The 28,000-nt window shown below is 38.8% G+C and overlaps 1 protein-coding gene across 3 annotated transcripts; it reads right to left on the reverse strand.

Moving 5' to 3' along the window:
• Positions 1-27,953, reverse strand: GIPC2 (GIPC PDZ domain containing family member 2). 3 transcript variants are annotated; one of them, XR_006016475.1, is made up of 7 exons: positions 27,624-27,953; positions 18,984-19,169; positions 15,369-15,549; positions 11,996-12,105; positions 11,207-11,288; positions 741-3,458; positions 1-706 (listed from the first exon to the last, which is right to left on the reverse strand). XR_006016475.1 is itself a non-coding variant. In XM_042030400.1 (6 exons), the coding sequence occupies exons 1-6, from the start codon at positions 27,861-27,863 to the stop codon at positions 3,304-3,306; spliced, it is 954 nt and encodes a 317-aa protein (XP_041886334.1). In that variant the 5' UTR covers positions 27,864-27,953; the 3' UTR covers positions 1-3,303. The 3 variants fall into 3 exon arrangements, 2 of the variants coding, with proteins under 2 accessions (XP_041886334.1, XP_041886335.1); XM_042030400.1 differs by having other exon boundaries at positions 1-3,458; XM_042030401.1 differs by lacking the exon at positions 27,624-27,953 and adding an exon at positions 27,458-27,596 and having other exon boundaries at positions 1-3,458.
• Between the last annotated feature and the right edge of the window lie 47 nt (positions 27,954-28,000).

Genomic DNA, 28,000 nt, shown 5'->3' on the forward strand with positions numbered 1-28,000 from the left:
TTTTTATCAAAAACAATATTTAATTTGAAAAATAGCAGAACTTCTCATTAAAAAGCAGGAAGAAAAACATCTTACAAAATAGTACAAATTAGCTTAATTTTAACATTAATATTGCACTCTCAAATTCACAAAAACCAAGATTTTCAAAGCTTTATGTAACATTTATCTCAAAAAAAAAAAAAAAGGAAAATAGACAAATTGTGAAGAAAATAATATACAGAAATAAGAGTACATGCACTAATCAAATCTGCATAACAGATGAGATTTTCCTAAATAGACTGATTATATTAATAGCTCTTTGAATAACAGCTGTATGAATACGGTTGCATAAAATCAGATTTAACTGAAGTATAATTTGGCATATTAAAGGTGTCACAAAAGATACATCTGTAATTTGCAAAATTTGTTCCTTTAAAAGCGTAAAATATTCATCACTCATCACATTTTTAAGATTATGAGCTCAGAACTTTATGAACACCAGATTTCATTAAATCCCCTTGTTGCACCTAAAGACTCTGCAAAAAGTAGAAAAAAAAATAGTGGTGTGTTTTCCATTGTCTTGAACATAGCAGTAAGTCTGGAAGCAAAGACACAAATTGCATTTGTCTGCCAGCTCTCTGCTGGCTCTGCACCAAATTGTAAAAGTAAGGAATCAGTCACTTTTGGAATAGCATTCGGGCTGAGTTACAGCTTTGTGTCATTCCACCTCAGATTTTGAGTTAAGCTTTGTGTCATTCCACCTCAGATTTTGAGCAGACTGTTCACCAACATTCACCTCCATGTGCAACACACACTAACAAAGTGTTTATAGTCCTACTCTGATCAGCACTTCAATAAAACTAGTATGTCTAAGTAACTTGGGAGATTTTTGTAGTGACATTTAATGACATTTTCACTGTACACAGCATCTAAAGGCATTAGTGTCATTATTGACTAGGTTTTAAAGGCTGTATGTCATTAGTAAGACAACATTAATTTACTACACAAATCATTACAAAGAGAGAGAAGTATTTATCATGCTTTATAAGGCAGTACAATTTTCATGTAACTATTTAATCATGCATAGCTGGAAAATGCAAATAATCTGCTAAATTAGGTAGTGGCACCATTATGTCACAGGTGCTAGAAATCATGTATGCTTTGAGAAAACAGAAAAAGATATATTGACATGCTTTATTGCAGTAAATGCTAGTAAAATTGCAATCCCTATTTAAATCTTAGGCCTGAGATAAACTCCACAAAAACAGGCCACTGTGACAAGAGGCAGCTCTCTGCAGAATTAGAGCTTCAGAGATTATTTTTATCTTACTATTTTATCAGTGGAATGAGACAAATTATCCTCTGAGTATAAATTGACTGAACAACATTAATTTCTCAAAATAAAATGAATGGCCAAAACACAAGGGGTTATCTGCTACAGGCAACATTTCATGCATTATCCACAGTACTTTTTCTCTTTTTTTTAAAGAAGGAACTCTAAATTTTAATATATTTTATAATCAGTGGCATGTTAGTTACTAACACTAGAGTACATAAACACTTCCACAAAATTTGACATTTGAGTTTTATGATTTGAAACCAACAAGGAATTCTTGGCATTTCCTTTTTGCTTTTCACCTAGAAGTTTAAAGAACAAATTATATGGCCCACAACACTTTAGCCCTTCATTACCATGAGTAAATCAGCTAAAGTAATCCTGTACAAGAGAGAGCATGCTCAGCTGCAACAGAAGGTTGTGGGCTCAGATCTGCAATTATTAAAAAAGAAGAAACGCTATCAAACTCCTTTTGCAAAGTAATATATCCTTGAGGGTCAAATGAGCAAAGAGATGTACAAAATTTTACCACCTCCTTACAGTTTCTTTAATTTTATTTTAAAGTTTTACAGAAATTTGCTGAAGTGGAGTTTCAAATCCTTCCTCAATAACCTAGTAAAGAGAACAAGAACCTATTCTCTCAATGATACTTCAAAGTGTCATGGTTTTAGACCAAAAAAAAAATCACTGGCATAGAACATGTAAAATTATTGGCATAGTCTTTATTTTAAAGATATCTCTGCAAGACAGTGAAAGACATTTTCTTCAGGTAGTGATTTAGAAAAAAACTTTTGTAATAATTATTATTTTATATTCTTATGCAAATATAAAAATACTAAAGAGCTATGACGCCTTCCCAGGTCAGAACCCACATTCTTGTTCAATTTCCTTTTCAACACTCTCAGATTTCTTAGTAAAAAATTAGCACTTAAAATAAACATTTATGTACAATATAATTGAAAATCCTAACATCTAAAATTAGTTTAGCATTTTTTTCAGGGTCTAGGCATGCTTTGTCATCCAAACTACAATTCTTTGTGACTTTATAGTATCTTTTGGATTTGAACACCTTCAATGTCTATCTTGTGTTGCCGTGTTGAAAAAAAAACACAGACAAGAGGGGAACTCCACGGGCTCTCAAAAAGTTGTTTAGCATATGCAAAGATCAATTAAGCACTTAGTCATACACTGTAGTCTCCAGTGCCAAATCACAGATATTATTCAAATGCATTAATAGTAATCAAAATTAACATATATTTCTTCCTATTCAGTTCCTATTGCAATAATATGGCATCTGAATAAAGCAGCAGCTTCCTGGTTTAAGCATTTGTACTCTACTTACCTCAGTAATACCCAGACAGAGCATATTATGACTCAAATGCAAGCAAGTCTTTCTCATTCAAAGATCTTAGTTCTCATGTTTCAGCAGAATTCTTTTCCTGAATTTGGGTTCTAAAGAAACAGGGTAGCTTCTTCCCAGCTTTGCCTACAGTAAAGACAATGTCCAGACCAAACTGTAAGAAAACCTAAGGCTTTAGGTAAATACATAGGGACAGCAGAAAACCAGGGAACTGCTGCATGAAGCTAAGTAGTTTCTCAACAACTTTATAAACCTCTCCAAAGTAATAAAATAATCCTAACTTCTTGTTGCATATGTCTAACACTTTTCAGAATATTGGTATCAAAGTGTATGTACAATAAAAATTACCTAATTTTCATAAAATTTCTGTATAAATATATCACCTCTCTCTACATATATACTCTCCTTACAGTGATTTCTGCAAGTAAATTGTTTTAAATTGCATTTGTCAGAAGTTTGGGTTTATCTTCATTTCTATTAGAAACCTTCCTTTGCAAAGGCAAGTCTCAGGTCAGAATACTTGTGCAGAGCACCCTGAAATTACACCAATAAAGTTATTAAAATTCTGATGTACATATTTGCAAATCATCTTGTATTTTCAAACAGGGATTGATAAACTGCACAGTTCTCATTCCAGTCGTCCTTGCTTAGCATCACCTATTGCTCCCCATACATCAAATACAAACTCATCTGGAAAGGCAAAGTCTCCAAGAGCTTCATCCAGTGCCACTGCAAATTCATCTGGGTTTTTCTTGTCTCTTCCAGCTTCCACAATTGTTGCAGCTAAAGAGCAACAAAACAAAATAATGTAATTATCATGAAAGTGACAGCTAACACATAGGGCCAAGACAGCTTTGGGATGTCTATTTTCAAAACCTGGTAAGGTCAGCTTAGGGAGATGCAAAGTCTACCAGCTGAATTTAGGATTCAACAGGATAAAGTTTGCGCTTATGCCTCATGAAAGTGAAAAAGTTATTTCTGAAAATCTCAGCCAGGTGGTTCAAACTGTGCAGAAGCAAGAGAAAGGCCTTGCTGCTGTGCACGATGAACTGGAGCCACCAAACACTAGGAACATCTTGGTATCCAGGAAAATAAAAGCAGAGGTGTGATACAACAGAAGTAAACTCTGGTATCTTCTATACCAATACTGTCCAGGATTTTCTTTTATTTAACAAACAAGTACCAGAATTTATCAAGTGTCACATCTGCTTTGAAACAGCTACACTGGGGCTGCTGCTTGATACTCACTCCTTGTCTGCTGTGCTCATCCCTCACCTTTTGCTACTGCAGTTTCTCAGATTCTAGGACAACTTAGAAATCTATCCCAAACAACACTGGATGCTGGCAACCCATGGATATTAGAGCAAATGAAAACTGTGAGGGCTCAAACCTCTCTTGATCACGACACCTGCACCTCCATGAGGGGTGAAGAGTCGGTGTACAGGTTTCTCCTGGTTAAGCTGGGCCCAGAGAACCACTGGCAGCAAGCTACCGCAGTTTGAGGGATGCAGAACGCTCTGCAAGACACAATCGGCACAAACAGCACTGCTGAATACAGTTTATTTTCTGACCTGTATTTCTGTTCCACAGCCTCTGTTCAAATTCACAGGAAAATGATGGTATTATATGAGATGAAACCTCAAAATCTGCTTCATTTTGTGATTACTTTACACACCTGCCTTAAACTGCAAGATGTCCTCCATCTCTTGTTAAATATCAAATAACCACCACTTTCTCCTTAAGCATATCAAATTCAAGCATCATAGTGAAGGATTTGATAGCTTCTAGCCTTTTCTCAAAGGAATATCCAAACGCAAAATACATAATACAGTGCCTGAGAAAGGGAAGGAAGTTTTAAAGTCACAGAAAAACATCTTCACTGGGGCAGTCTGCCATCTACCACATGCACTGTATTGAATCAACATGGCAAAATCTCTCTGATAAAAACAAAAATAAATTTTCCCTACTCTGAACCTTTACTAAATTTATTTAATTTTATTTTGTTGACCTAAAACTCAGCTCAAATTTATTGACAGTTATGAACTTCTGGCAAACAGTACTTGCTGTTGTGCAAACATGTAACAAGCTGTAAGCAAGCTTGAGCCATATTCCACATTGTAAACGTCAGCAACAGTAATTTTGAGGAAACTTGATGTTTTGGTTTTAACTGTGTTCAGATGTGAGGCTCCAAACACAATAAAAGTGTGTCAAACTACACAAAGTTGTCCAAGGAAAATTTATGCAAATCTTGACAAATAACTGCTGTGATGGAGACCGTTCAAGGGTAACCAAGCTTTCCAGGCACCACTAGTGGTTCTCAAGGGCACTCAAAACCAGTTTCCTGCCAGAAGAAACCCTACCCCTGTTGCACTGATTCTCTCTGTGTCCCCCATGAAGTTCCTGGGACTCTGATTCAGACAAGTCTGGATGGGAAATGGGCATTAAAGAGGGGACTCTTTCCTGACAGGTGGAACACAAGGATTTGTCCTATCAGTGCCACTCTATATTCCCTGTCAATGTGGCATAAGAAGGTACTTACAGGGGTGGAACCCTGGAGGTAAAGAGGTGAAGGCTATAATTGACACTTCACAGATTTCTGGATTTGAAGCAGGGTATGAATGTACTTTTTACAGACACTGGGAGAAGGGTGGAGAGAAAAGAGCTGTGTAAGGTGATGTAAGAGCAAATATGTCAAGATATTGTTATACCAGATATTTAGAGAAAGCTGCCATCAAGAAAGTAAGGATCTACACAAGTGTTCAAGCAGTGTGGGAGTGAGGAATTTAGCTATTTTTGAGATAAATTGGCCAAGAGATATGGAAGAACCATATGACACAGACAGCAGCAATAAAACAAGACAACACAGCATATCACAATCCAGCTGCCCTAGCTGAAGGTTCAGAATTGCATGTAACAAACTGTCGTTAACAGAAGGTGTAACTTCAAACACAACTTTCTTTAAAGATTTAGCTTCCCAAATAATGAAATAGAATCTAAAAACTAGTTTATTACAGATTTACAAAACTTGAAAACAAAATCCACTAAACTTAGCTGATCAACTTTCAACCCAGTCAATCAGGAATCAGAACATCACTGTCGTGCTAAAGCAGCCTCGAAAAAAACTGTCTTCATCTGTATTGAGTAAGTCTAATCAGCACTGCCAGGGCACATTTAATGTACTGTATTTATTAAGGCACATTCGCATTCCCAGATCCACCCGATGGAATGAAACAGGCTTCTCGGAAAGCCGGAGGGACCGGGCGCTTTCGGCAGCGCGGTGCTGACCTCCAGTGCCAGCGCGGCTGTACTGCCGCGCACCGGGCGCCGGCCTTCCCTGCGGATTTCCGCGCAGCACCTGCGCCACCCGCGTGTCCGACAGCGCGAAGCCGAGCCCTGCTTCACTACTTCCATCCAGAAATGCTAAAGCTGGCCAGCCTTCTCTGCCACCCGTGAACACATTCCTGTTTCCCCAGGTAGCTGCCACAGCCGCGGGACGGCATCCCCAGGGCGGCACAGCTGTGTTCACACAGTGACACACTGCAACGTGGAATTCCCAAGGCAAATCAAAGCCTACTGATTTGCCAAGGCATTTAGCAGATACTTGCCAGCTAGAAGAAAACTTTACTGGTTCTCAGAGGGTGACAACTTCGTGCCAAATTCTCTCCACTCCCCTCCCCTTTCCCCACTGCTTCTTGTAAGAGCTGCACAATAAGTGATTACAGGAATTTTATTCCAATAGAATATTTTTCCACAGTCAAAAGAGCCTCAATTGTTTTTAGATTTTCCTTTATTCATTTCACTTCAGGCAATGTGAATATCTGATAAGTTTTTGCATAAAATGTGAAAAGTTCAGCAATCTTAAAAGTGATGAAAGGAATTAGAAGTCTTGTCAACTTTAACTGAGCAGCTCAATATCAGACTTCCCAGAATATGAACAAAGTAGTATGTTGGCTTTTTAAATATAGATCCTTTAAAATAACTTCAAAGATCTTTCAGAAAATCCTTATTTTCACTTTTAATAGACACATGGGGCACAAGCCATGAAAGCTACTTTCTGCCTGCCATTCTTATTATCTACCTTACATAGTGGTTTTGCTACCTATATCTATCCTACACTGTAACTTCTGAAAAAGCTTTTTTCAGATGTCTTGACAGAAACCTCCATATTTATTTAGCTGTAATGCTATTAGAAGCTTTGCCTTCATCAAAAGGTAACAAATATTATTATCCAGTCCTGTCACTCTAAAGCAGAAAATGAAGCATGCTATTGCAGTTTCCAGTATTTAAGATTGTTTTAAGTTTCATGTTGAATACTGTCAGATCTGGTACTCAAGAACTATTAGAAATATTTCTTCTTGCTCCTTTTTCTTAAGTACTAATTCTTCTTGAAGTGGAGAAGTTTGGGGTTTTTTTGTTTAACTGGACTTTCTGTCCTTCCTTTTTTCAAAAAACTCCCATTATTCTTTCAGAGTAAATGAATAGCCATAAACAATATACCCCAGCATGTATGCAATAAAATCCTTTGGGAAAGGAAGTCTGGTGAAAGGAGGAGAAGAAAACAACAGATTCAGGGAGAGTATCACTTCAGTTAAAGCATTTAGAGATAAAAACATCTACTGAATATTGATGGTTTGGATTTGTGAGCCAAGAGAAGAAGCTTCGGTAACAAAAGAGTTTTAAACCTGTTAAGATATTTTGACTAGATGGTAAGTTTGAAAAATGAAGCCAAAGTGTAGAAAAGTAGTTTTTAAATTTTTTAAACAAAGACAGAATATGCAAGGATATTTCAGCCTGATCTCAGTGATGGAAGGTTATGAAACAGACTATCTTGTGTGTCATCACACAGCATGTACAGGACAAAGAGGGGATCGGGCTCAGCCAGCATGGCTTTAGGAAAGACAGGTCCTGCCTGACCAACCTGATCTCCTTTTATGACCAGATGACCCCCCCCATGGATGAGGGAAAGGCTGTGGATGTTTCTACCTGGACCTCAGTAAAGCCTCTGATACTGTCCCCCACAGCTGTCTCCTGGAGAAGCTGGCAGCCCATGACTGCACCAGGGGATGTTCAGGTTGGACATCAGGAAAAATTTCTTCCCTGAAAGGGTGGTTAAGCATGGGAATGGGCTGCACAGGGAAATGGTGGAGTCACCATCGCTGCAAGTGCTCAAGAAATGACTGGGTGTGGCACTTAGTCTATGTTTAGTTGGCATGGTGGTGTCTGGGCAAAGCCTGAACTCGATGATATCAGAGGTCTTTTCCAACCCTAATGATTCTATGATATGTCATGTCTGATAATATTATAGGGAGCAACAGAGAGGAAGTAATCATCCAAAAGTAGAAAAGTAGAACAAAGGAGAACAAAGTATCAGTGGATGAAGCCAAAAGATGCTGAAAAATATTTGGACAGGAAGCCCTTTTTGCCATCATTTACAATTGGTAGCATCCTAGGGTTAGATCCAGGCTTCCTCCCACCAAGAACTTTTGGGATTAAATACAGTCCATAACAATTCAAGTCTTACTGATTTAAAAAAATAAATGCCAATATTTTTCACTAGCACTGTTTCCTGAGTCACTCCTATTAATCAGCTGTTCAAATTCCTTTATCAGAAAGCACCCATAGAATTTAAAATAACCTGAATTATCTTTCAGCTGTGCATTTATGTTTTAAAGAATGCTGAAGTCAAGCCTTGGCCCAGTTTCGAATGTGCCCATAAAATGGCTGAGGAATAAATTTCAGAGCCAACTGTCCCTTCTGTGGATTAAGTCCAGTTTTCAGTAAAAAAAGAGCAAGGAAGTAAAAAGGTAAAAATGCATCCAAAAGCAGGTATGTAAATCTCAACAGCATTTAAAGCTCTCAAAATAAAAAACTGTGCCAGAAAAAAAGATCATGCATTTTCTTTAACAATTTCCAAGTATTTTGCTCCAGCTCAGGGATTTGTGTGTAGATTTAGTCAGCCATTCTTGAAACTGTCAAGATACTTAACCATGCAAAAATTAAGGGCTTTATCTCACCTTTAATTAATTCTGTCTGTAATTTAACATCAGTTTTTCTTTCCTTTCTTTCCAACTTATGTCTTAAAACTGGGGCACTGTTTTAGAATTCAATCACACCATGGAAGTGTCATTTTAATCGAGATGAAAGAGCAACATTAACTGACATCCAAAGATTCTGACAAACAGAAGTGCATGGAAGTGAGCAATGATTGAGATCTTAATCACTTGTCAGCTGCACATTGTGATGACTTGCATTTTCAACTAATCTGGCTTGAGTAATGAGTGAAATTTCAAGCGAAGTGATGATTGGCATTCTCTGAATGAATCTTTTCCTCATATTTCATTTTCATGGGTGACTGATCACATCCAGTATGTGAAAAACTGACATGTGTTAATTGAACAGATTTGTGACAGGTGATTAGCTCTCCTTTTCTAAAGAATCCTAGAGCTGTTTAATTGTTTTTAAATTATAAAGTTGGGGGGGGTTTTGTCATCACCGTTGGCTGTTGACTCTCAGATTTGAACTTCAGGATACTGCTTCAAAGGAGCAAACTAAAGCTACTAAACTAAAACTATGAAACCTATAGTCTGTGATTTCTGACAGCTTCTCTTGGTTTCACTACCTTTTGGGGAGGAAAAAAAGAGGTGAGGGACAAAACCACCCAGCTGGGAAGAAGAGAGCCTCTCTACGAACAAAGACCTCTTCCTTCTTTAAGTATTCTTTTAAGGCATTTTTTAAATTTCCGAACTACATACTGAAAGATGAAAGATGAAGGGTGTTAGATCTTTTGGGGGGGGGGGGGAGGGGGGGCAGAAATTCAAGGAATTAATGGGACAGCTCTACCAGGTGCTTGGCTATTAACTCAGCCATATGTCTTGAAAGCTGAACTTCTCAGTCTACTGTGCAAGAGCCATCCTGTTTACAGTACTGAGAGCCAAAAACACAGGGAACACCAGTTCCCACAGGACTGCTCCCATGGACACCAAAAGCAGGCCACCTTAGCTGCTTATTCCTGTAGGGCAAGGAGCCTGGGGACCTTGGAAGTAACCTGCAAGGACAGCAGCTTCCAGAAGCCCAGCCTGAGCCAGGATTGCAACAGCTGCAGGACAAAAACAGCTCCCAGAGGGACAGATGGCACGAGACTCAGAGCTTTGAAGCCTGAGCCAGAGATGGACTGAGGCACAGAGGTTACAGGAGTGAGACAGGCCACGGAATCCTCCCTAACCTAAACCTCCCACGCAGGCCTCCCAGGAGCATATTACATGGCAGAGCATCACATATTAGAGTTGCTGGGAACAGAATTTTTGAGAACTTCTAGTTTGCTGGGAACAGGAAAGTTTAGATAGAACCAACAAAACAGAACTCAAGTTTTCGGCAGCTCTGCCCTCTCTTCTATGCCAGGAAGCCCACTTCTACCTTAGACTGAGGGACAAATACTGTTTTACCTACCATTTTTCTTTTGAGAAAACTAGTAGAATCTGCCAATCAGATGCTTGCTGGTAGGAGCAGCCAGCAAAAGCCTTTTGGCTATTCAAATAACCACCTTTTGTTCTCATTCCTCTGTGCTAACTGCTGCCCCTCCAGCCCTGCTGCTTTGCTCTCTGGAGCTTCATGCCAGACTTATTTTCTCTTCTGCTTTGCCTTCTCCACTTCTCTCTCATGAAAGCTTTCTTTTCAAGATCACATTTAGCTTATCCTTTCTTAATTCTTGGCTGATATTTTTTTTAAGATATTACCATAACAATAAATACCTTCCTCTTTGTCTCAGTATGAGCAGTTCCACAAGATCCTAGGAGGACTACAACAGCCACAGCTGGCTACAACAGCTAGACTGCAGCTTCTTCCCACACAGGCAGAAATTCCTATTTAGTTGCTGTCAGAATAACAAAAAAAAGCAACAGCTACAAGGACAAGTTTGGTGCATCTTTAAGGAACTTATGACACTGGGGTTAAGTAGTTTCTTTCATTATAAATCAATGGTTCTAACAACTAGTAAATATTCTACAAGTTTTCTCATGTTCTTCAGAACACAGGTTTTAGAGAATTTGATCAATTTGTGCAATTATTCTGTCAGTTCCCCTGCTATTATAGTTGCTTGTTCACTGATGAAGATCTCAGGTTCAAACCTTAGCAATCAACTTTGGTATGTCTACGCCAAGAGGCAAAAAAGCAAATAAACATCCTTAGGAATCCTTAATCATGGCACACACGAGATCCACTAAGAAAATATAAGTCAGAAAGAATACAGTGGTGACAGTTACAGCAAACAACTAAAAAATTCATGCAAAAGTGTATAGATAATGTGCAGGAAGAATAGAGGATTGATTAATTAATTACATCACAAGGATTGAAGTGGGAGGGAGATTCTTTTATCAGACAAACACATTTGTAGAAATACAGGCAAGTTTTTGAGACTGCATGCTGGACAAATTTTGTTTCACTTACATCCAGAGACTTAAGTACTCAATAAATTTTAGACTAGAGAAAATGAGAAATTATTTAGTTTTGTAGTAATGTATCTGCTAAAAACTCACCTAATTCAACGTCTCTTATGCCCATGTATGTTTCAAGAAGCTCATCCACTTTTTTAATTGCTTTTTCTTCAACTTCAGTTGGCTTTGTTGGAATAAAGGGAGAAAAGTGCAGAAGTATGATTATATCCATGCAGATTTCAAAATAACCAGCGATGTGCCAGTGATTATCCCTACTCCCATCTTGGCCACCGAGACTTACAAAATCTACAAATAAAACACACTATTCCACTCTCTTTCCCTCTTCTCACAAACATGAGCTTTCCTCCTAATACCAAGTCACACAGCTCACATGTTCAAACTGAGCAGGGGCCTTATATCTCCTGTTAATACAGATCTTCATCAAATCCTCATCAGCTTTAGAAGAGCCCAGAACAAATAACATTTATTCACCAAACTCTAATCCTGGTTTTGCACAAATTCATATCAATGTATCTAATTAGCCTCTCCTAACAACAACCCTTACACCAACCACATACACTTCACAGTGTCAGAAACGGAACCAAGTCTTCAACCATCCCACCTCTTTTTTCATCCCCTTCCCTCTTTTCAGCCCTCCTTGGTCTACTCTACCTTGAATTCATCCATGTAATCCACGACATCTAAATATAGGTTCTCTGCTTCCAGGTTCCTCAGCCCCATCCTATCCCTGCTAGTCATCAACTTTAGTTGCTCTCTTTTGTCCCACAAGCTTTGTAACATCCAGATTTTCCATCCTACTTATCAGCCTTGGGGAAGAATAAATCAGAAGCTAGGTGATTAAACTACTGAAGGGCATACACCACACCATACCATTTCCTCCACAGTAGCAGGGCCTTTGGCTCTCAGGCGAAGTGTTTCTCTCCCTTTGGAGATCTTAGCCTCTGACAGAGTTCTACCTTTGGTCCTTGGTTCCAGCTTTTCTAAAGACAAAAAAATAACAAAAGTAAAATACCAAACAGAACTAAGTATACAGTACAACAGAATATGATGTATCTGCTTTGGTTATTACATTATCTTCATATTTTATTCTAATCAAGATCTAGACTATGTAAAAGTTTAACTATAAATTAAGTGTTTTCTAAGTATAGCTTTGCTGACATTTTGTTGTCTTTAAATTCTGATATCTGCTCAACTGCACTGAGGCTAGGACTTCCACTGACCAATATATCTAAGCAGGCCTATGTGCACCATATGTGCACCATGTGTAATTTTATTTCCTCATTCTACAGAAAAGTGTAAGTATTTACACCTTAGTATTAGATAACAGCTGAAGTCACCAGCCAACTGCTGATTTATTCTGGTCTTTACAGGCAGAACACATAGCAGGTTTAGCATTGCAACATTTCCATCTTTCTCTGATGCAATGGTGCAAACACTCCTGCTAAGCAGGTGATGATGAGCCACACTGAGCTGAGCTAACAATTTGCTTATCAGCAGTCACAGAGGTGAAATGTCCATAAGCAGACCAGCAGGAGTTTTTCCACTGGTTTCACCAAAATTATTTCACAGCTGATAAATCTCTACGAAGAGTATCGGGTTTACACAGAGTTTTTTACCTGAATTCAGCCTTTCTTGTTTAATCCTGGGCAAGGGCACCCCAGTTAGTAAATGGAGTGTGGAATCATGTAAGTTTGGGGTTTCTTGTTCCAGGACACAATTTTACATTCAAGAGTGGCAAGGCTTTAATTTTCTCACTGACATGGGAGTTACATAGTGAATCTGGAAAGTGCTAGAAGAGAGTTGATAATTTTGCAGAGCTGCTTTTAATTGTCCTGTTTTCTCTAACAGATTATTCTTCCTCTTAATAGCAGGCCTTTCTAATAAGCTCTTCTTGAAGGCAAGGCTTTAAGATGTTATATTAATTTTGCTCAGATAGATTTCAACTCGTCATTCTTGCATAAGCAGTCACAAATCTAGGTTATTATGCTGAATAGGTCTTGAAAAGTAAATTTTATTAGCTTTTATTTTACAAATAGGTATGTCACAGTCTCTTTATATATATTCTTAGGATCAACACTTTTTCTTAATCCTTTTATTGCTTCAAGGACAGTTTAAAACATCCTTAAGATTGTCATCATTTCTGCTAGATTTGTTTCGAAAAGTCATTCCTGATAAAAAACCCCATATTTTTCAAATTCTGTCACCATTATCACCTTAGAGGTCATGATTTGACACAATCTTTATTTGCAGTACTTCAGACCAAAGCACTCTGGCTATCACAGAAACTATTTTTCATGTTGACATAATTAAAGTGCCGAGTTTGTGTTATGCTGCCTTTACTTTGTTTCTATTAATTATTCACAATTCATAGAGGGCCAGCTTGTGACTGGTACAAATCTTTAATTCTGTGCTATAAGCCTTGCCTAGAGTAGCTGAGAGAGCCTGCATGTCCATAGTAGAAAGATATCCAATCACTAAATTACACTTCTTTCACATTCTGTTGAGAGGATGAAAAATGAAAATAATTTCACACAGAGGCTTGTGTCTTATTTCTGTACCCTCACCAAATTCCACTGAAATTAACAGGAATTCAGCACCTACTTGTCCAGCAGGATCTTGTTTGTCATGTCCTCTGGGGCTATTCTTAGTGCTTAAGCTGCAGCTTAAGCACTATCTTGAATAAATTTGTGCCTAAAGCCCAACTGTACCTAAGGCTATAGGCAGGACCTTCTAACCTACTGAGGACTGCAACTTACAAGGTAATTTCTGTAGGGTAAAAAATAACATGCATCTTCCAAAAATCATTTCACAAAACTCTGGTTGCCTCTTAATATCAGAAAAAAGATATTGCCATGAAATTAGTGCATTTTCTTCTCTACATCTCAGGCAGACTAAAAGGTATCTTAGTCACCTGATTAAAGTAAATACTACTAAATAATGGCTGAAGTCATCAATCAAATGCTGATTTACCCTGCTCTTTACAAACAGACTGTGTAACACTTTAAGCATTGGACACAAATTATAGGCCCATATTAAAGAAAAGGTATGGCTGCATTACTAATTTTGATAGACTACTTATGCAATCCTTTAGCATAATGTATAACATACACGTTTATTTAACAGGAGTATTGGCTTATACACAAACACATTCGAGATCAGCTCATAACCCTATTCTTCACAGAAGCACCAAAAACAAAAAGAAATCTTTGCATTTCTCTCATTTTCAATTCCTGCTGCTATTCTGACACCAAGCGTCAAGACTGGTGTATGACAGTAGCTGTAAACTACCAACACATAAAAAACCATTTGAAAAATAAACATTTAGAATTTTTGCTGCTGTCGTGAAGACAGTGATATTGAATTGACTGTTATTGCAGATGTGCAGAAGAACTCATACAAATTTATGATTTAGCACTATTTTGAGGTTTTTATTACAGGATAATGCTACATGGTTTGGGGGAGATACAAAAAATAGAGACAATAAAAATTGTAACTCGGTCTCTGTTTTGACTGCCTGAGCAAAACCAACCTTGTTTGTTTGCTTGCTACATTGATAGAATTAACATATACAAGAATTCGCAGTAGGTATGCACTCATCCTATTTAAGCAGCACTTGCTCACAGCATGCAGGTGGCAAGTAAAGACAGAGCTTTGCCATTCTGCTTTCTTCCAATTCTGAGTACACCTGCTGCATGATTGGAGATCCAAAAAAAGGCTGGGGAGAGGGAGAACAGGCAGGCAGGCAGCAAAGGAGGTGCTCTGAGGAATCCCAGACAGTGTTTTCTGCAGCCGCCTTCAGCATTAGAAAGCATAGACCCCAGTAAAGGGCACAGAAATAGAAAAGTCTGACACACAGAACAACAGGGATTATGAATCAATAGATGAAAAAAGGAGTTTCAAGAACCAGGACATTAGTGAAATAATCTATGCCTTAAAACTGTACCTATGAAACCATTCCTGTACTTATTTTGCAACATCGTGTAGTGGCAAAAGAGACTGAGACAAAGGCTCAGGCTGAGGCAACCCACACCCAGATGAATGCTGGAGAAAGCAAGATGGAAGAAAATCCATTCATAAATCTTCCACTTCAAAGGAAAAAACCAAATGTACTTCCTTGTAGTCATTATGTTACCTTAGGTGGACACCTGTCTGCACTCTGAAAACAAACTTACAATGTAATGCAATGTTGGGATTTTACTATCAAGGTGTTTTACTGAACAAGGTGGAGAGTCAGGTCACTCACCAAATGCTTTCAAAGGCTCTACCAACTCCAGCTTAAACTTCTGACCTTTCTCCAGATCTTTTAGCATTTTGGCAACTTCATAATGGCGACGCTCTGACACATTTTTTCCATTTATGGTCTCTATGTGATCACCCACGCAGACCATTTTGGTTTGGTCCATAAGGCTGCCTTCTTTGATTCGCTATTGTTTAAAAAAAAACACCACCAGAATTAGAAACATTTCTTTAAAAGGTGATAGTTTTTAAGAGGTGACACCACGGAGTTTCATGAATCTCAGTTAACAATATCAATACCACTGAGCTTATTACTCCAGCAATGTGTTTTGTCTGTAAGATTATCATAAAACATATTTTGAAAGCATTATTTTTCAAACAAAGTATTTTAATAAGCATTGAATATAAAATCAGCCGGGGGGAAAAAAAGAATGCAACCATACTTCAGAAATTAAGGTTCTGAATAACCTAGTATTTTTTGTGCTTTAAAACTGATCACAGACATCTCAGTAATGTGAATGTTTATTCAAGTTTTGGGGGTTTTTTTATTTAATAGCTTGACAAGCATAGGAGCAGAATTTTTCTCTTCTCAAGTATGGTCCAGGGACTTAAAAATGTGTTATATAGTAAAATATTACATACTGTAAAGGGCTGATCTTAATAAGACCCATCCCCAGTGGTGAAACTACTATTTTTCTCATCAAGCTATACAGCTGTATATTAAAGGATTTCCTCTGAAATAATAAAGAATAAGAAAATCTTCTAACTGCCATATCATGGAAAATACAAATAGTCTAAATGTCATAAAAGAAGTTACAGCTTTTGTGAAGTGTAATTTAAAAATTATGGGGAAAAACCTTTAAAATATCTCTATGATTTATCACACTTTCAATTTCAGTGATTCTGCTTATTGTTGTTACATACTGTCATATTTGTTCATCATGTGCTTACATCACATAAACCATTATTATATGGCAATTAAACAGAAAAGCTGTGACATAGTAAAATACCTTATATTTAGCAGAGATACGAATTTCCTTCTAATGTGTTCCTGATTAACAATCATTTCAACAATGACTGACGTTGTTCAGGCTAACTTTGAGTGAGGTAACAGTGAGACAAGGCAGATAAACATATTGCCACCTCCTACTGTAACAGCCAGCCTAGCTGTGCAAGCCTCCCAGAAGCTGCTTCCAGCCCCTGCGCGCATGTCTGAGCCCACACATGTGCCTCCATCTGAGAGTCAGTGGGAAGTGTGAGAGTGCTCAGTGTCCTACAGTGCACTGCAATGATTTTAAGCTTCAGGCTGAGTTTAACTCTTTATAGCACCAAACAGAAGCCTCGTGGTGAATGCAGATGTGGGTATCGTGCACACCAGAAACCAGGTGCCAAATGAGTTTTCTGTTACTGGGACTTGAAACTGTCCCACCAGGCTTCAGTTAATGTTTAGTCTTCATGTTGAGTTCATATTCATTTAGCTTTTCTTCTGCACTTGGATCCCAACACTAAAACTGTTTAAATAATATTCGCTGACTATTACTTGTGTCACTTTTTATCATCACTCCAAGTTAACTGCCTGAGACAGACAAGCTACATTGTCACAGTAATTAAGAGGCAATTGCCTGTATTTCAAGCGCTCTACAGTCCATTGAAAAGCTATGAGGATCTATATTTCCTACGCAATGCCTACCCCCTTTGATAATGTCTCCTTGTACACCACTCAGTCATACTTCAAGTTCTACTGCTGTTCTTTGAATACTAATTTGACTCCTTTTCCCCACCTGCCCATGTACCCCAAAAACAAATTTGTGAAAGCAGAATGACACCAAACTTTGTTCTTGGTAAGGCAAAACAAGATTAAGTTTCATAGGAAAAAAAACCTGCAGTTCAGCATCAGGTTTAAAATTGGTTGGGTTACCACATCAAGCCTAGAAACCTCCCTGTTATTCAAAATGCAGTAAAATTACTGCAACCCATAGCAACCTTCAACAACCCACCAATCAGTAAATTTAGTATTAATTTTTAATTAGGAATGGGACATAATTACAACTTTTCAAGGAAAATACATGTATATAAGCAAAAACAGTTCTATAAAACTTTAGAGACAGTCTCTGCTTAGCCATTTACCTAGACAACCAGTAAAAAAATATGCAGCTTTTACTTTTGTAAATGTGTTTTCTATGCTGGTTTAAAAGATTCATTAGCTAAATATGCAGCAACAACAACAAACAAAGTAAGCTCTTAGAAACTTCTTAAAATTGGTGCATTCCCATGAAGATCACACCATTTTCATTACAATGCTTATTATTAGACCAGTACAAGGAAAAATATATTTTTGTTCAGAGGAGTTTTACCCTATTTACTGGAAATTACAGCTTGTCTGGCTAACGTGGTGAGGGTTTTCCAGTGTGCTCCAATTGTGCAGTAGTCTATGTGATGGCTGTTCTCTGCCTGTTACCAACCAAGCACAAAGGGAGTGTCACTGCACAGTGCTGCACTCGTGGATGCTGGTCACTGAAGCACTGCTTTCAATGCCTTCTTTTAAAATGCCACATAAGCATCAGCATGACTGAATGTTATGGGCTGCATAGATGCCATTACTGGAAGTTCACAGTTGTCTACAAACATAAAAGTTAGGCTATGATTTTGCCAAAATGCTTAGTGAAACCTTCACTGCATCTTGACTTTCACAAACATGACCTCAGTCACGTTTTTCCATGACAAAGACAAGCAAATAGATTTCTAAATCATGTCTTGCTTTATACCCATGGTAGCTAAGGAATGAACAGAAAATACAACCTCTCCATACAAGAAGCTCTGTTTACAATGAGAACAGTGATTGGGGCAGCAGTAATCAAAGATAATTACTAATGCCTCACTAATAATGGGTAATTGGAGTATATTAGAGCAAAGAATCTAAAAAAGGCAGAAAATGTGATTAAGGTTCCTAATACCTAGTCTAGCAAGAAGAGTAGCATCATTTCCTCAGCCTCTGCTTGTCTCAAAACAGAGAGACCTACCTCTAGGTCATATAGAAGAGAAGAAGGAAAGCAATTATGATTGATATATTGTGTATGTTACTGCCCATACTTGCTACTCAAGTTAATTGTGGTAAACTATGTTAATCCATATCCTTGTAATTCACCCTAAGGCAACAATACTGGAAAACTGAAAAACCACTGTATTTGCCCCTACTCTTCTGCCCTGGGAACAGCCAAAGACTGAAAGAACATGATCTCATTATCACATGAGTGACAGAAGTTTTATAAGCATTTAATAAATGACATCAGAAAATCACTTTAAAACAGGAGGGGGCAGATGCAAGCAGTATCTAACACCTACCACCTCAGAGTAGCTCAGGAGATACAATAGTTGCATTGTAAAGCTGATACACATTACAGAAGCAATGAACAAATGAACTAATTTTGAATGACATGCAGTACAGAATAGCTAAACTAATTTTGAATTATATACCTAAAGAAAAGAGACTTTATTCTTTAGTTACCATATATATGATAATAAAGGATTTTATAGTCCTAAAGGATCATTAAAGCAATAATTAACCTATTCTAGTAACAGGAGCTTCTATAGAATGAAGTATTTCACTGGTAATTAAGTTTACCTTTATAAAGGCACAGCCAGTTCCATTGTCTGTAATGGTAAGCCCCAGCAAATCATCAGTTTTAAGAACTTCCACTTCTTTTCGCTGTCCTTTCACATGGGCAAATATGAAATCTTCAAGGCCAATTTGTGCACCTAAGAGCTTGTCCATATCAACTTTATGAGTATTCAAAGTGCAAAACATGATCTGTGCAGAGGGAAAGCAAACACATTAACAGTGTATTAGGTTTGGTGAGCTTGATAGGAAGATAAAATGAGAGCACAGTTCAGGCATCCGTGACAGGTCCATAGACAAAATGATACCTCTTCTTCTCCAGGAGAGGGGATACTCTCCATCCACACACAACAGAAAGCATCAGTAGCTCAAACTGCAGATAAGAGTTGGCAGAGAACATAGGAAAGAGACCTACCTGTGTGAGTAGCCTCATCTCAATACACCAACCCTGAGAGAGGCATCTTGAGCTGGTACAGCTTGCACCAGAGGTTAGAGTAAGCAAACTGAAGAGCCATCACCATCTTTTGCTTCATCACTCACCCACCTCAAATTCCACACGATTCAAAGATCACTAGGGACTACTTTAGAACTTGATTGGTTGAAAGCAGTTTAATGGGAAAAAAAAGAAAGCTTATCAAAACAAAATAGTCATGAGAGAGCATGAAATGTTTTGTATTGCTCCATGTGTTCCTCCATTAGCTCAGAGCACAGTGTCTCCAAAGGCCTTGCTTAGTTCCTACCCTTCCCCAGCATGAGTTGGGGCCATGCCTGTTCCAGCTTAGTAAAAGCAAGGCTTAATAAAAAGATCAAATTGCTTCTTTATAAATCAGCTTTTCCAAGGGATTTCCCTTCAGCATTGGGTATCAGACACTCCTTTTTCTCCCTACACTTATGCCAGTTCTTCGGCAGGGAGGTTTGTCATCTTGGGCATAGGCAGGATGAAAGTTATCAGCTGTACTGCCCGGGCACAGAGCTGCTTTTGCCACCTTTGAGCTGCACGGAGGAATTCGGCCAAGCCCAACACACTCCGTCCCAGCTACAGTAACTACACTTCCCTTAGGCTTTCCAAGCTGTAGCAGGAGAGGAGTGAGGGCCAAGGGAACCACACAGCTTCCTCCTGGGCAGCACCCGAGAGAACAGGGCAGCAGCCAAACCACAGAAACTCTGTGCTCCAAGAGAACTTGGAGAATCCCTAGAATCTACTTCACTGAGGAAACAACTCAGGTTTTCCACACCACAATACCACACACGCCTCCTCTTTCCTTCTGGCATCACTGGACGAAAGCAGAAAAATTGAAATGCAAGTCACCAACCTGTTTAAATTGATTCCAGCTAAACAAAGGGTGGATACTTTTACTAATTATTTCACAGAGAGCATTCAAGTTTCTAGAGCTTTCTAGAACTTAGATTCTGTAACTATGGGGGTTTTAATCTTAAAGACTGAAAGTTAATACAGAAATTGTGTTTCTTGATAGAGGTCTTGTTTAGTTGTTGTTTTTAAAAACAAAACATACAAACCCCCCCCACCAAACAGCCTTACTTCAATGGCTACTTGCTTATCTCATCTAATCCATCAAACATCCACTGCAATCTAACACCTTATTTAACAATGAAAGTCGTAACAGCACACCCTTAACAGACATTAGTTTTATTTGCTCAGGTAATGCAAAGGTTTTCAGTTAAACAATATTCCAGCAGTAACAATACCTAGAGAAATTAATCTGGGTTTAAGTAGAAAATTGAATTTTATTTTATAAATAAGAATAATAGTCTCTAATGACAAGCTCTTTTTTTAAACCAAGAAATTAAAACAGATGTTATCAAGTTCACATACACATTTTCAGCTCTCTCAAGCTACATAACTTTGCCAGTTTAAAATGGCAACTCTGTTCCTTGTTCCTGTGATGAATAACAAGCACTGTCTTTACCTTTTAGACATTAGCATCCTTCATCTGACCTTGTCAAACAGACAATCATCTAATAAATACTGTCACACCTTTGAATAGATAAAATTGGCAACAGAGCAGAAATGTGATATTTAGAAACTTGATCCAGAGTTTCTCTTTATAGATCTTCATCTGGATGGCATTCCTACTACAGCCTATAAGTCTGCAGGATTTTTTGTGAGTCAGTTCTGTGCTAACCACAAGGCTCTGAGAGCATCAGCCAGTCAAAAATAAAACTTAAATCATTCTTCATCCTCTTTAGTGAACAACTGCTTTTTCTCAGAACAGATATATGCAAAGAGTAATGTACTAAAGATGTATCTACCCAGAAAGATATACCACTACACCATCTACCAGCATAGCTTTTTTTTTATCTATAGCATAGCTTTATTTGTACACAACAGAGACCTATTGATTCAAAAATTATATTTTTTCATAGATTTTACATAAGTTTAATATTGGCACCTAATGACAGATTATATACTTGAATACTTAAACAACAGCTTCCACTTACTCAAACTTTTGAATATTTTTAATAGTAATTTATTTATCCAAAAATGAAGCAAGAAAAAAATTCAATGTGCATTTCTCATTGTTAAGTCTTTTCTGTCCTTACCCTAAACCTTCATAGGCATTTGGTCGTTAAGTCAGCATACCAGTGCTGTGATATTTCATGCCAACTTTAGCAAGATATTATAAATCAGAACTGTTACATCAGTCACAAAGTATCTAGGATACCTCCTTCACCAAGAGTTATCTTCTACAGCACTCAGAACAAGGGAGTTCCATGTGGCTGGAGACTAGGGCCTTATGCACAACTTTATGAAATAGATTTGTCCAATAAGATTACTAACAGATTATTCCCTGCATCCATATTTTCAGTTGGAAGAGACCACACTACCCAACAAAACCAGGGCTATACTGTGTGTTATATAAAGAAATGGTATTAGCTAAGAAAAAGTGGGTTACATTATGTGTTATATAAAGTATATATGCAGTACCATATTGCATATTAATGTATATTAATTATACTCTTTATCTTCTATATTGAGCTCACACCTTGAGAAGGACTCAACAATAAGCTGATTGATAGATTACATACACAGAAGCTATTGAAAATGTATTAAAAATCTCAGGTAACTTTACAGAGGAGATCATAATCCCTTTCTGTTTAAGAGGTAGGGAACTCGGAATTTTAATTCTGAGCAAGATGTAACACCCACTGACATATTTCCCTATATATGTAGATGTCATCATATCAAGAAATCACCAACGCATTTTCTACGTAACTTACTCACTTTATCTTCTCCAAGGAAAATGTGGGAGCCTTGACCAGCTTCAGCAAAAGGAAGAATAACCAGCTCCTCCAAGTTCTAATGTGCTTTTGGTACTGTCAGGTATGCAACTTGGTCAATACATTCAAAGCCTTATAAAATAAACAGTGTTTTACTGTTTGTTTTGGATTTTTCTTTTTTTAACCGAAAGTACACCAGTATTACAGCATAAGTCCTTCCATGTAATTATTTCCATACTAATATTTCAAATTTCAGCTTTCAATTAAAGTATTTGAAAAAGACACAGAAAGCATCACATGCAATATGGGTGTGACATTTAAGCACTGCTTAGGGAAACAATTCTTGCCATAGGGTTGGGAGGAGGTGGTTTGTAGGGAGTGTTAAGTTTGCTCACTTAAAGTATGCAATCTGTAGGCGAGATTGTGAGCAATTTGTTTCAACAGATAAGCATAACAACAAAACTTCCAGCATTTTGGTGACGACAATTTCACAAGCTGACCCTTTTCTCTAAAACCCAAGTTTTAAGTTCAGATTTTTTTATTGTTAAAAGGACAGTTTTGTTCAGAAACACAAGTTTCAGCAGTGGCTTATTTGTCAGCAGTCTTCCATAAAAGTTTAAATTGAACAGGTTTAAATCAAGTACTTCTATGAAAGTTTAATGTGGCACAGCCTCACGGTATACTTGACTGCTAAGCATGAGGAGGCAAGGCCTGTGGAACAACAGCCCACACACAAGCTCAGCAGCTGAACTCTTGTTTCTGGAAGAGAAAGAGGGAGCTGCATTTCTGCCCTTACTACTGCCAGAAAGGTATCTCTTTTCCTGAGTTATCCTTGTGATGCAAAATTCCTTCCACTGTGAAAGAAACCCTAACCTCCAAGGGCTCTGGACAGATACACCCACTGAGCATTAAGTTTACTTCACCAGCCCCACCATATGTCACCTCTCAAAGCAAACAAAATAATCAAAAGTGCAAATTACGAGTAGACAAACCAAAAGTCCATAGAGCTTCTATGGGTTACCATTCCCTTCTCATCTGATGAAGAAATATCCCTGCTACAGCTGGACTTTAATATCCACGTTCTCAGCGCCTGATTAGCTACCCTGAATACTTTAAAGCCCTACCATGTGCTCTCACAGGAGCACACCACCACCAAATGCTTTAACAGACCCACATTGTCCTTCAGTCAGTGCTCACTTATTTATCATACAGGCTGCACTCAGCACTTTCACCCTTACAGGGAACATAACATTCCCTGTTACATTCTTAACATAGAGGAGTAGTAATCCTAAATGGCCAAAGCTACAGATAAATACTTTTTCCAACTACTTTTCCTACTTCAACCTCCATAGAAAAAATAAGGGTAGATATTTTTATTATTTATGCAAAGAGAAACACACACGTAACTGTGCGTGGGTTGTGTTGTTAGTTAAGAGTTGCATCTATCTATCTATATTTTTTTTAGCTCTGTGCCTTCTTGTTGAAAGCCTGTTGAAGTAAGCAAATTAAAAGTCAACAACGTGATCTACCTCAAACAACACTCATAATAACGATGTTGGAAATGATCCAACTTTTAAAATTTTTTATGTAACTTTAGTCAGAACAAACCCCTGGGTTTGTTCTCCTTTGCCCAAGTGGAGAGGAATTGAAGATTCTCTTAACAAGACTCTTCACCAGGAGAGGCCCGATGAGTTTAACATCCACAGATTGGGAGTAACCAAAAGATACACAGGAGATAAGCGAACATTAATGATCATTAAGGGACATTATCCCCCAACATCACCCCCTGGCACGGTCAGAGACACCTGGTCTGGGAAAAGACTGATAAGAGAACTGAAGAATGAGGACCAAATTAGCATTGAATGCAAACGGATCAATAACCAGTAGGAGAAAGAATACTAAGAACTGTGTAATTTAAGACCAATGAAGAAGAATTTGTTTGGGTTTTGTCTGTATAAATGTGTGAAAAGTTCTGATAGAGGATTATGTGTGATAGAATGATTTTCACTGCACAACCCGGACACGTGTAGATGAAATGATTTCTATTGCACATCCTGGCCAGAACAAAGCAATGCCTTAATTCTCTAACATAAAAAGATGTTGTTGGAGAGTTTTTATTTTTCCCAGAATTTCAGTGACAATGACAATCAACTGCTAGTAGCCATATTCACTCCTCCTCCTTGTGGAAAGAACAGTGACGTTGGACCAGTAAAAGAGGAAATGGTGGCCATGGTAAAAGTCAGAGAGATAGGCAGAAAGGGAGGCTTCTGCCTACCCCTCAGCTTCAAAAGGGGGAACAGATACATATTCATCGAGGAAGTGATTTACCAAGATATGAATATCAATCTAATATCGATATCCAACTGAGACGGACAAAAACTCTCTAACAGTTTAGAGTTAGAAAGTGCATGTTTATTTGGTGCCAGGCTCTGCGTGGGATAGCTCCCTAAGATGCAGGCCCCGATACAAGCAAACATAATACCTTTTATTTCCAAAAATTATGAATATCCAAAATACAAATGCATATTCATAACATTAACACCTCCCATTCTCCGCTTCATATGGAAATGAGTTTAAATGTCATTAAGCATGAGTAGTGTGTGTCCTGAATTGAGTCGGTGGTCTCGAATTGGGTCAGTGGTCCCAAAAAAGATGAAGTTAACTCATCTTTCTCATTTTGACCTTTTTGCCTTTCTGAGTTTTAACAATCCTAATTACTTTAGTGACCTCTAAGTTTCTTCTTGCATGACTTTTGGATGGGTTCCCACAAAGGGAGGAAATTGGTAATTGTCCTTGTTCCATACACCAACTTATCCATGTTTCTACTCCTCATTCTAAGCACAGCTAAGCAAACATGCAAATGACAGATCATCAGTTATTTGGTAATCAGTTACTAACATCTAAAACCCTATTTCAGGTCCAGCTCTCCTAACTACTTTAATTAACTCTCACGGGGCCCAAATTCTTTCCTATTCCACCCATTCCACACAGCTAGCCTATAACTAAAATCTTTATGTTTCTTCTAAATCTATGTTTCAGAAGATGGGTGAAGAATAAAATATCTACAAGAAATGATGAGCACAGGAAAAGCCTCAGAAAGCTGCTGTTATGTCTCACTCCTTCATAGATACCTAGCAAACACCCCCTTTGAAGCTATACCCATCTTGTCCTGTCCCCGTCCTACACTACTCATGATCCAGGTCTGTACAGAAGTTTCTGCCAATGTCTGTCCAACAAATACTGTGTTTTGTATAAGCTTCTCCCTGTCACTGTTGGCAGTCAATCACAGAACCTGGAAAGGATTCTCTAGCAGAAGCTAAACTCAGCTGGTCCTGTGAGATGTAATCCAAGGAGGAAACGAGGTGCTGTAACCATGTGGAGTCAAAAGGAGAAGTGACAGATTACAAGTATAGCTCATTCAGAATCTTATTAAAACACTTGGGCAGGAACTTATCCAAGAATCCATACTCTTGCCTACCCTGCGGTAAACTCACATATCATATTAAATGTATTCACTTCTGCAAAAGTTATCTGAATGCTCTCTACAGGGAGCTCTTTCCCACCACTCCCCTCCAACTATTTTCCACCTCAGCCCCTACAGGGTAGAGATCGCTGGGATAGGAGCTGTTTCCAAAGGCAGTCAGGTGTCACGCTGCCCACAGGCTTCAGCAGAGCTGGGTCACTGAAACTTTCCTAGACAGGTAACACCTACAAATGGCATTGGAGTACCTCAGCGTCTTTCAGTGTGCTGAGATGTAGCTTCTGGCATTATTCTTTACACCAGATTATCTGTCCAAAAGCAGCTTTAATTAATAGATAATACCATTTAAAATAAATTCTAAATTCATTCATTTCTTGGCTGTTCACTGATCTTTCTTGTCTATCCAAAATTCTATTGCATGACCCTCTGGTCTATGTTCTTCACTCTGCTATGCCACCTTCACACCAGGAAATATTTTTGATCACTACTTTAATTTCACACAATTTTCTTAAGGCCAACTGAATTTCTAGAGTAAAAGATTTTAAGTTCAGTGCCTCTAGCAATAATTCTCTATCCATTTTTAGCAATAAGCCACATTAAAAAAATAAAAATTAAAAAAAGGAATGGAACATTAGGGAGAAAAAGAAAATAAGAAACTTCGCTAGTCTGGCACAAGGCTGGCAATATGTGCCCATGATATGTGGTGCTTCCTCTAAAACCTCTGAGGGTGTCAGATTATACATCTAGCAGGAGAAACAGGATCACACCATTCATACAAAATTAAGTTTCTCTGTGAATGCTGTTCTTTCTCAAGTCAGTGGAGCCAAAAGTTCAACAGTGAAAAGAAGAAAACTAAAATAGAAGACAATCTGGTAATTATGAGAATTTGAGAATAAAAGGAATGCCTGAGATGGAACAGAACAAAAGGGGAACAGCAGCTCAGGATGAAAAGAAAACAAAGGAGCAGAAGGTCAGAAAGCAGGTGGGAAGGTCTGGGACATGGGTGCATTGCCTCTTAATTACTTAATGCAACAGTGACTGGTTAAACTGTATTCACTACTACCGCCACTTTCCCTTTACAATTTACTGTTTGAAATGCTACATCAGGCCACAGCAAACTCTCAGAACAAAGCCTGTTGTAGTAGTAGTCTTTACAACTTCTAAAAAAGTCATCTACAAAGAACAAAACAAGTAAAGCTGTACAGCCACACGTAGGCATAATGAAACGTTAGCCCTTTGTTTCAATTTGCCACTCAGAGGTTAAGGTTCACAGCACCACATAGGAAGAACTTGATATGGCCACTACCTTTTAACTAAGAGAAAACAATGCCTTTAAAAACACAAATGAGTCATTATCCAAATAAATGTTTAGAACATGGCTCAGGAAAAAAAAAAAAGATCAAAAAGGCAGCTGAGTTAAAAAAAAAATCCTGTTACAGACTTAAATAACTCCACCTGAACAGTGAGCCTTTTAAAAATAATTACCTGACAAAGCAGAAAACTTTCCAAATACCACATTCGGCCGAAAATTTAAAACGTAGTATGATTTAGGGCATTTATACCACATCCCCTCCCCTTCCAGTGCCTTCATTCTGGGTATTTACCCTCATAGATTCGTTGTCCCTTTTTAAACTGGAATGAAGCAGTCCCTAAGAGCTGTGTCAAACAGCAGCTGGCAACAGGTTAACCGAGACACTGCAGTTTTGGTCAAGAGGACCATTGCTTTTAGCATGGAAGAGTTAAACGCAGTCACACTTACATCTTTTCTCGTATGCTAACGCTCATTTAGAATAAAAAAGGGAGTTTTTATCTCCCAAGCAGTGTAAAGTAGGCACGTCCACACAAGCCCACGACAGAGGATGCCCACGGGCAGGGCGGGCGGCAACAGGCCCGGCGGGGCGCGCCCGCGGCGGTGCCGGCCCTACCTGGGCGGGGTGGATGCCGAAGGCCTCGCCGATCCGGGCGTACAGCTCGCGGGCGCTGCCGAAGCCCTCCACGCGGCCCGTGGGGCTGCCGTGAGCCAGCTGCGTGTGGAACTGCAGCCGCGACGCGCCGGCGGATGGGGCCGGGGCCGCCGCGGGGGCCGGGGCCGCCGCCTCGCTCTCCACCAGCTTGAAGGTCTCCTTGGACTTGTCCTTCTTCTTGCTCCTCAGCCCCAGCGGCATCTTCCACACCGGCCCCACGCTCCTGCGGCCGCCGCGGCCGCCCGTGCTGGACTCTGCCCCCGGCGCGGCACCGCCCCGGCCCCGCGGCCATCGCCGCCGCCAGGTGCGGCCCGACCCCGCCCCGCCCCGCTGCGGCT

Source organism: Corvus kubaryi, unplaced genomic scaffold (assembly GCF_017639235.1).
Source record: "Corvus kubaryi isolate FWS band 111438036 unplaced genomic scaffold, C.kubaryi_AGA036_p1.0 37334, whole genome shotgun sequence".
Classification (NCBI taxonomy): Eukaryota; Metazoa; Chordata; class Aves; order Passeriformes; family Corvidae; genus Corvus; species Corvus kubaryi.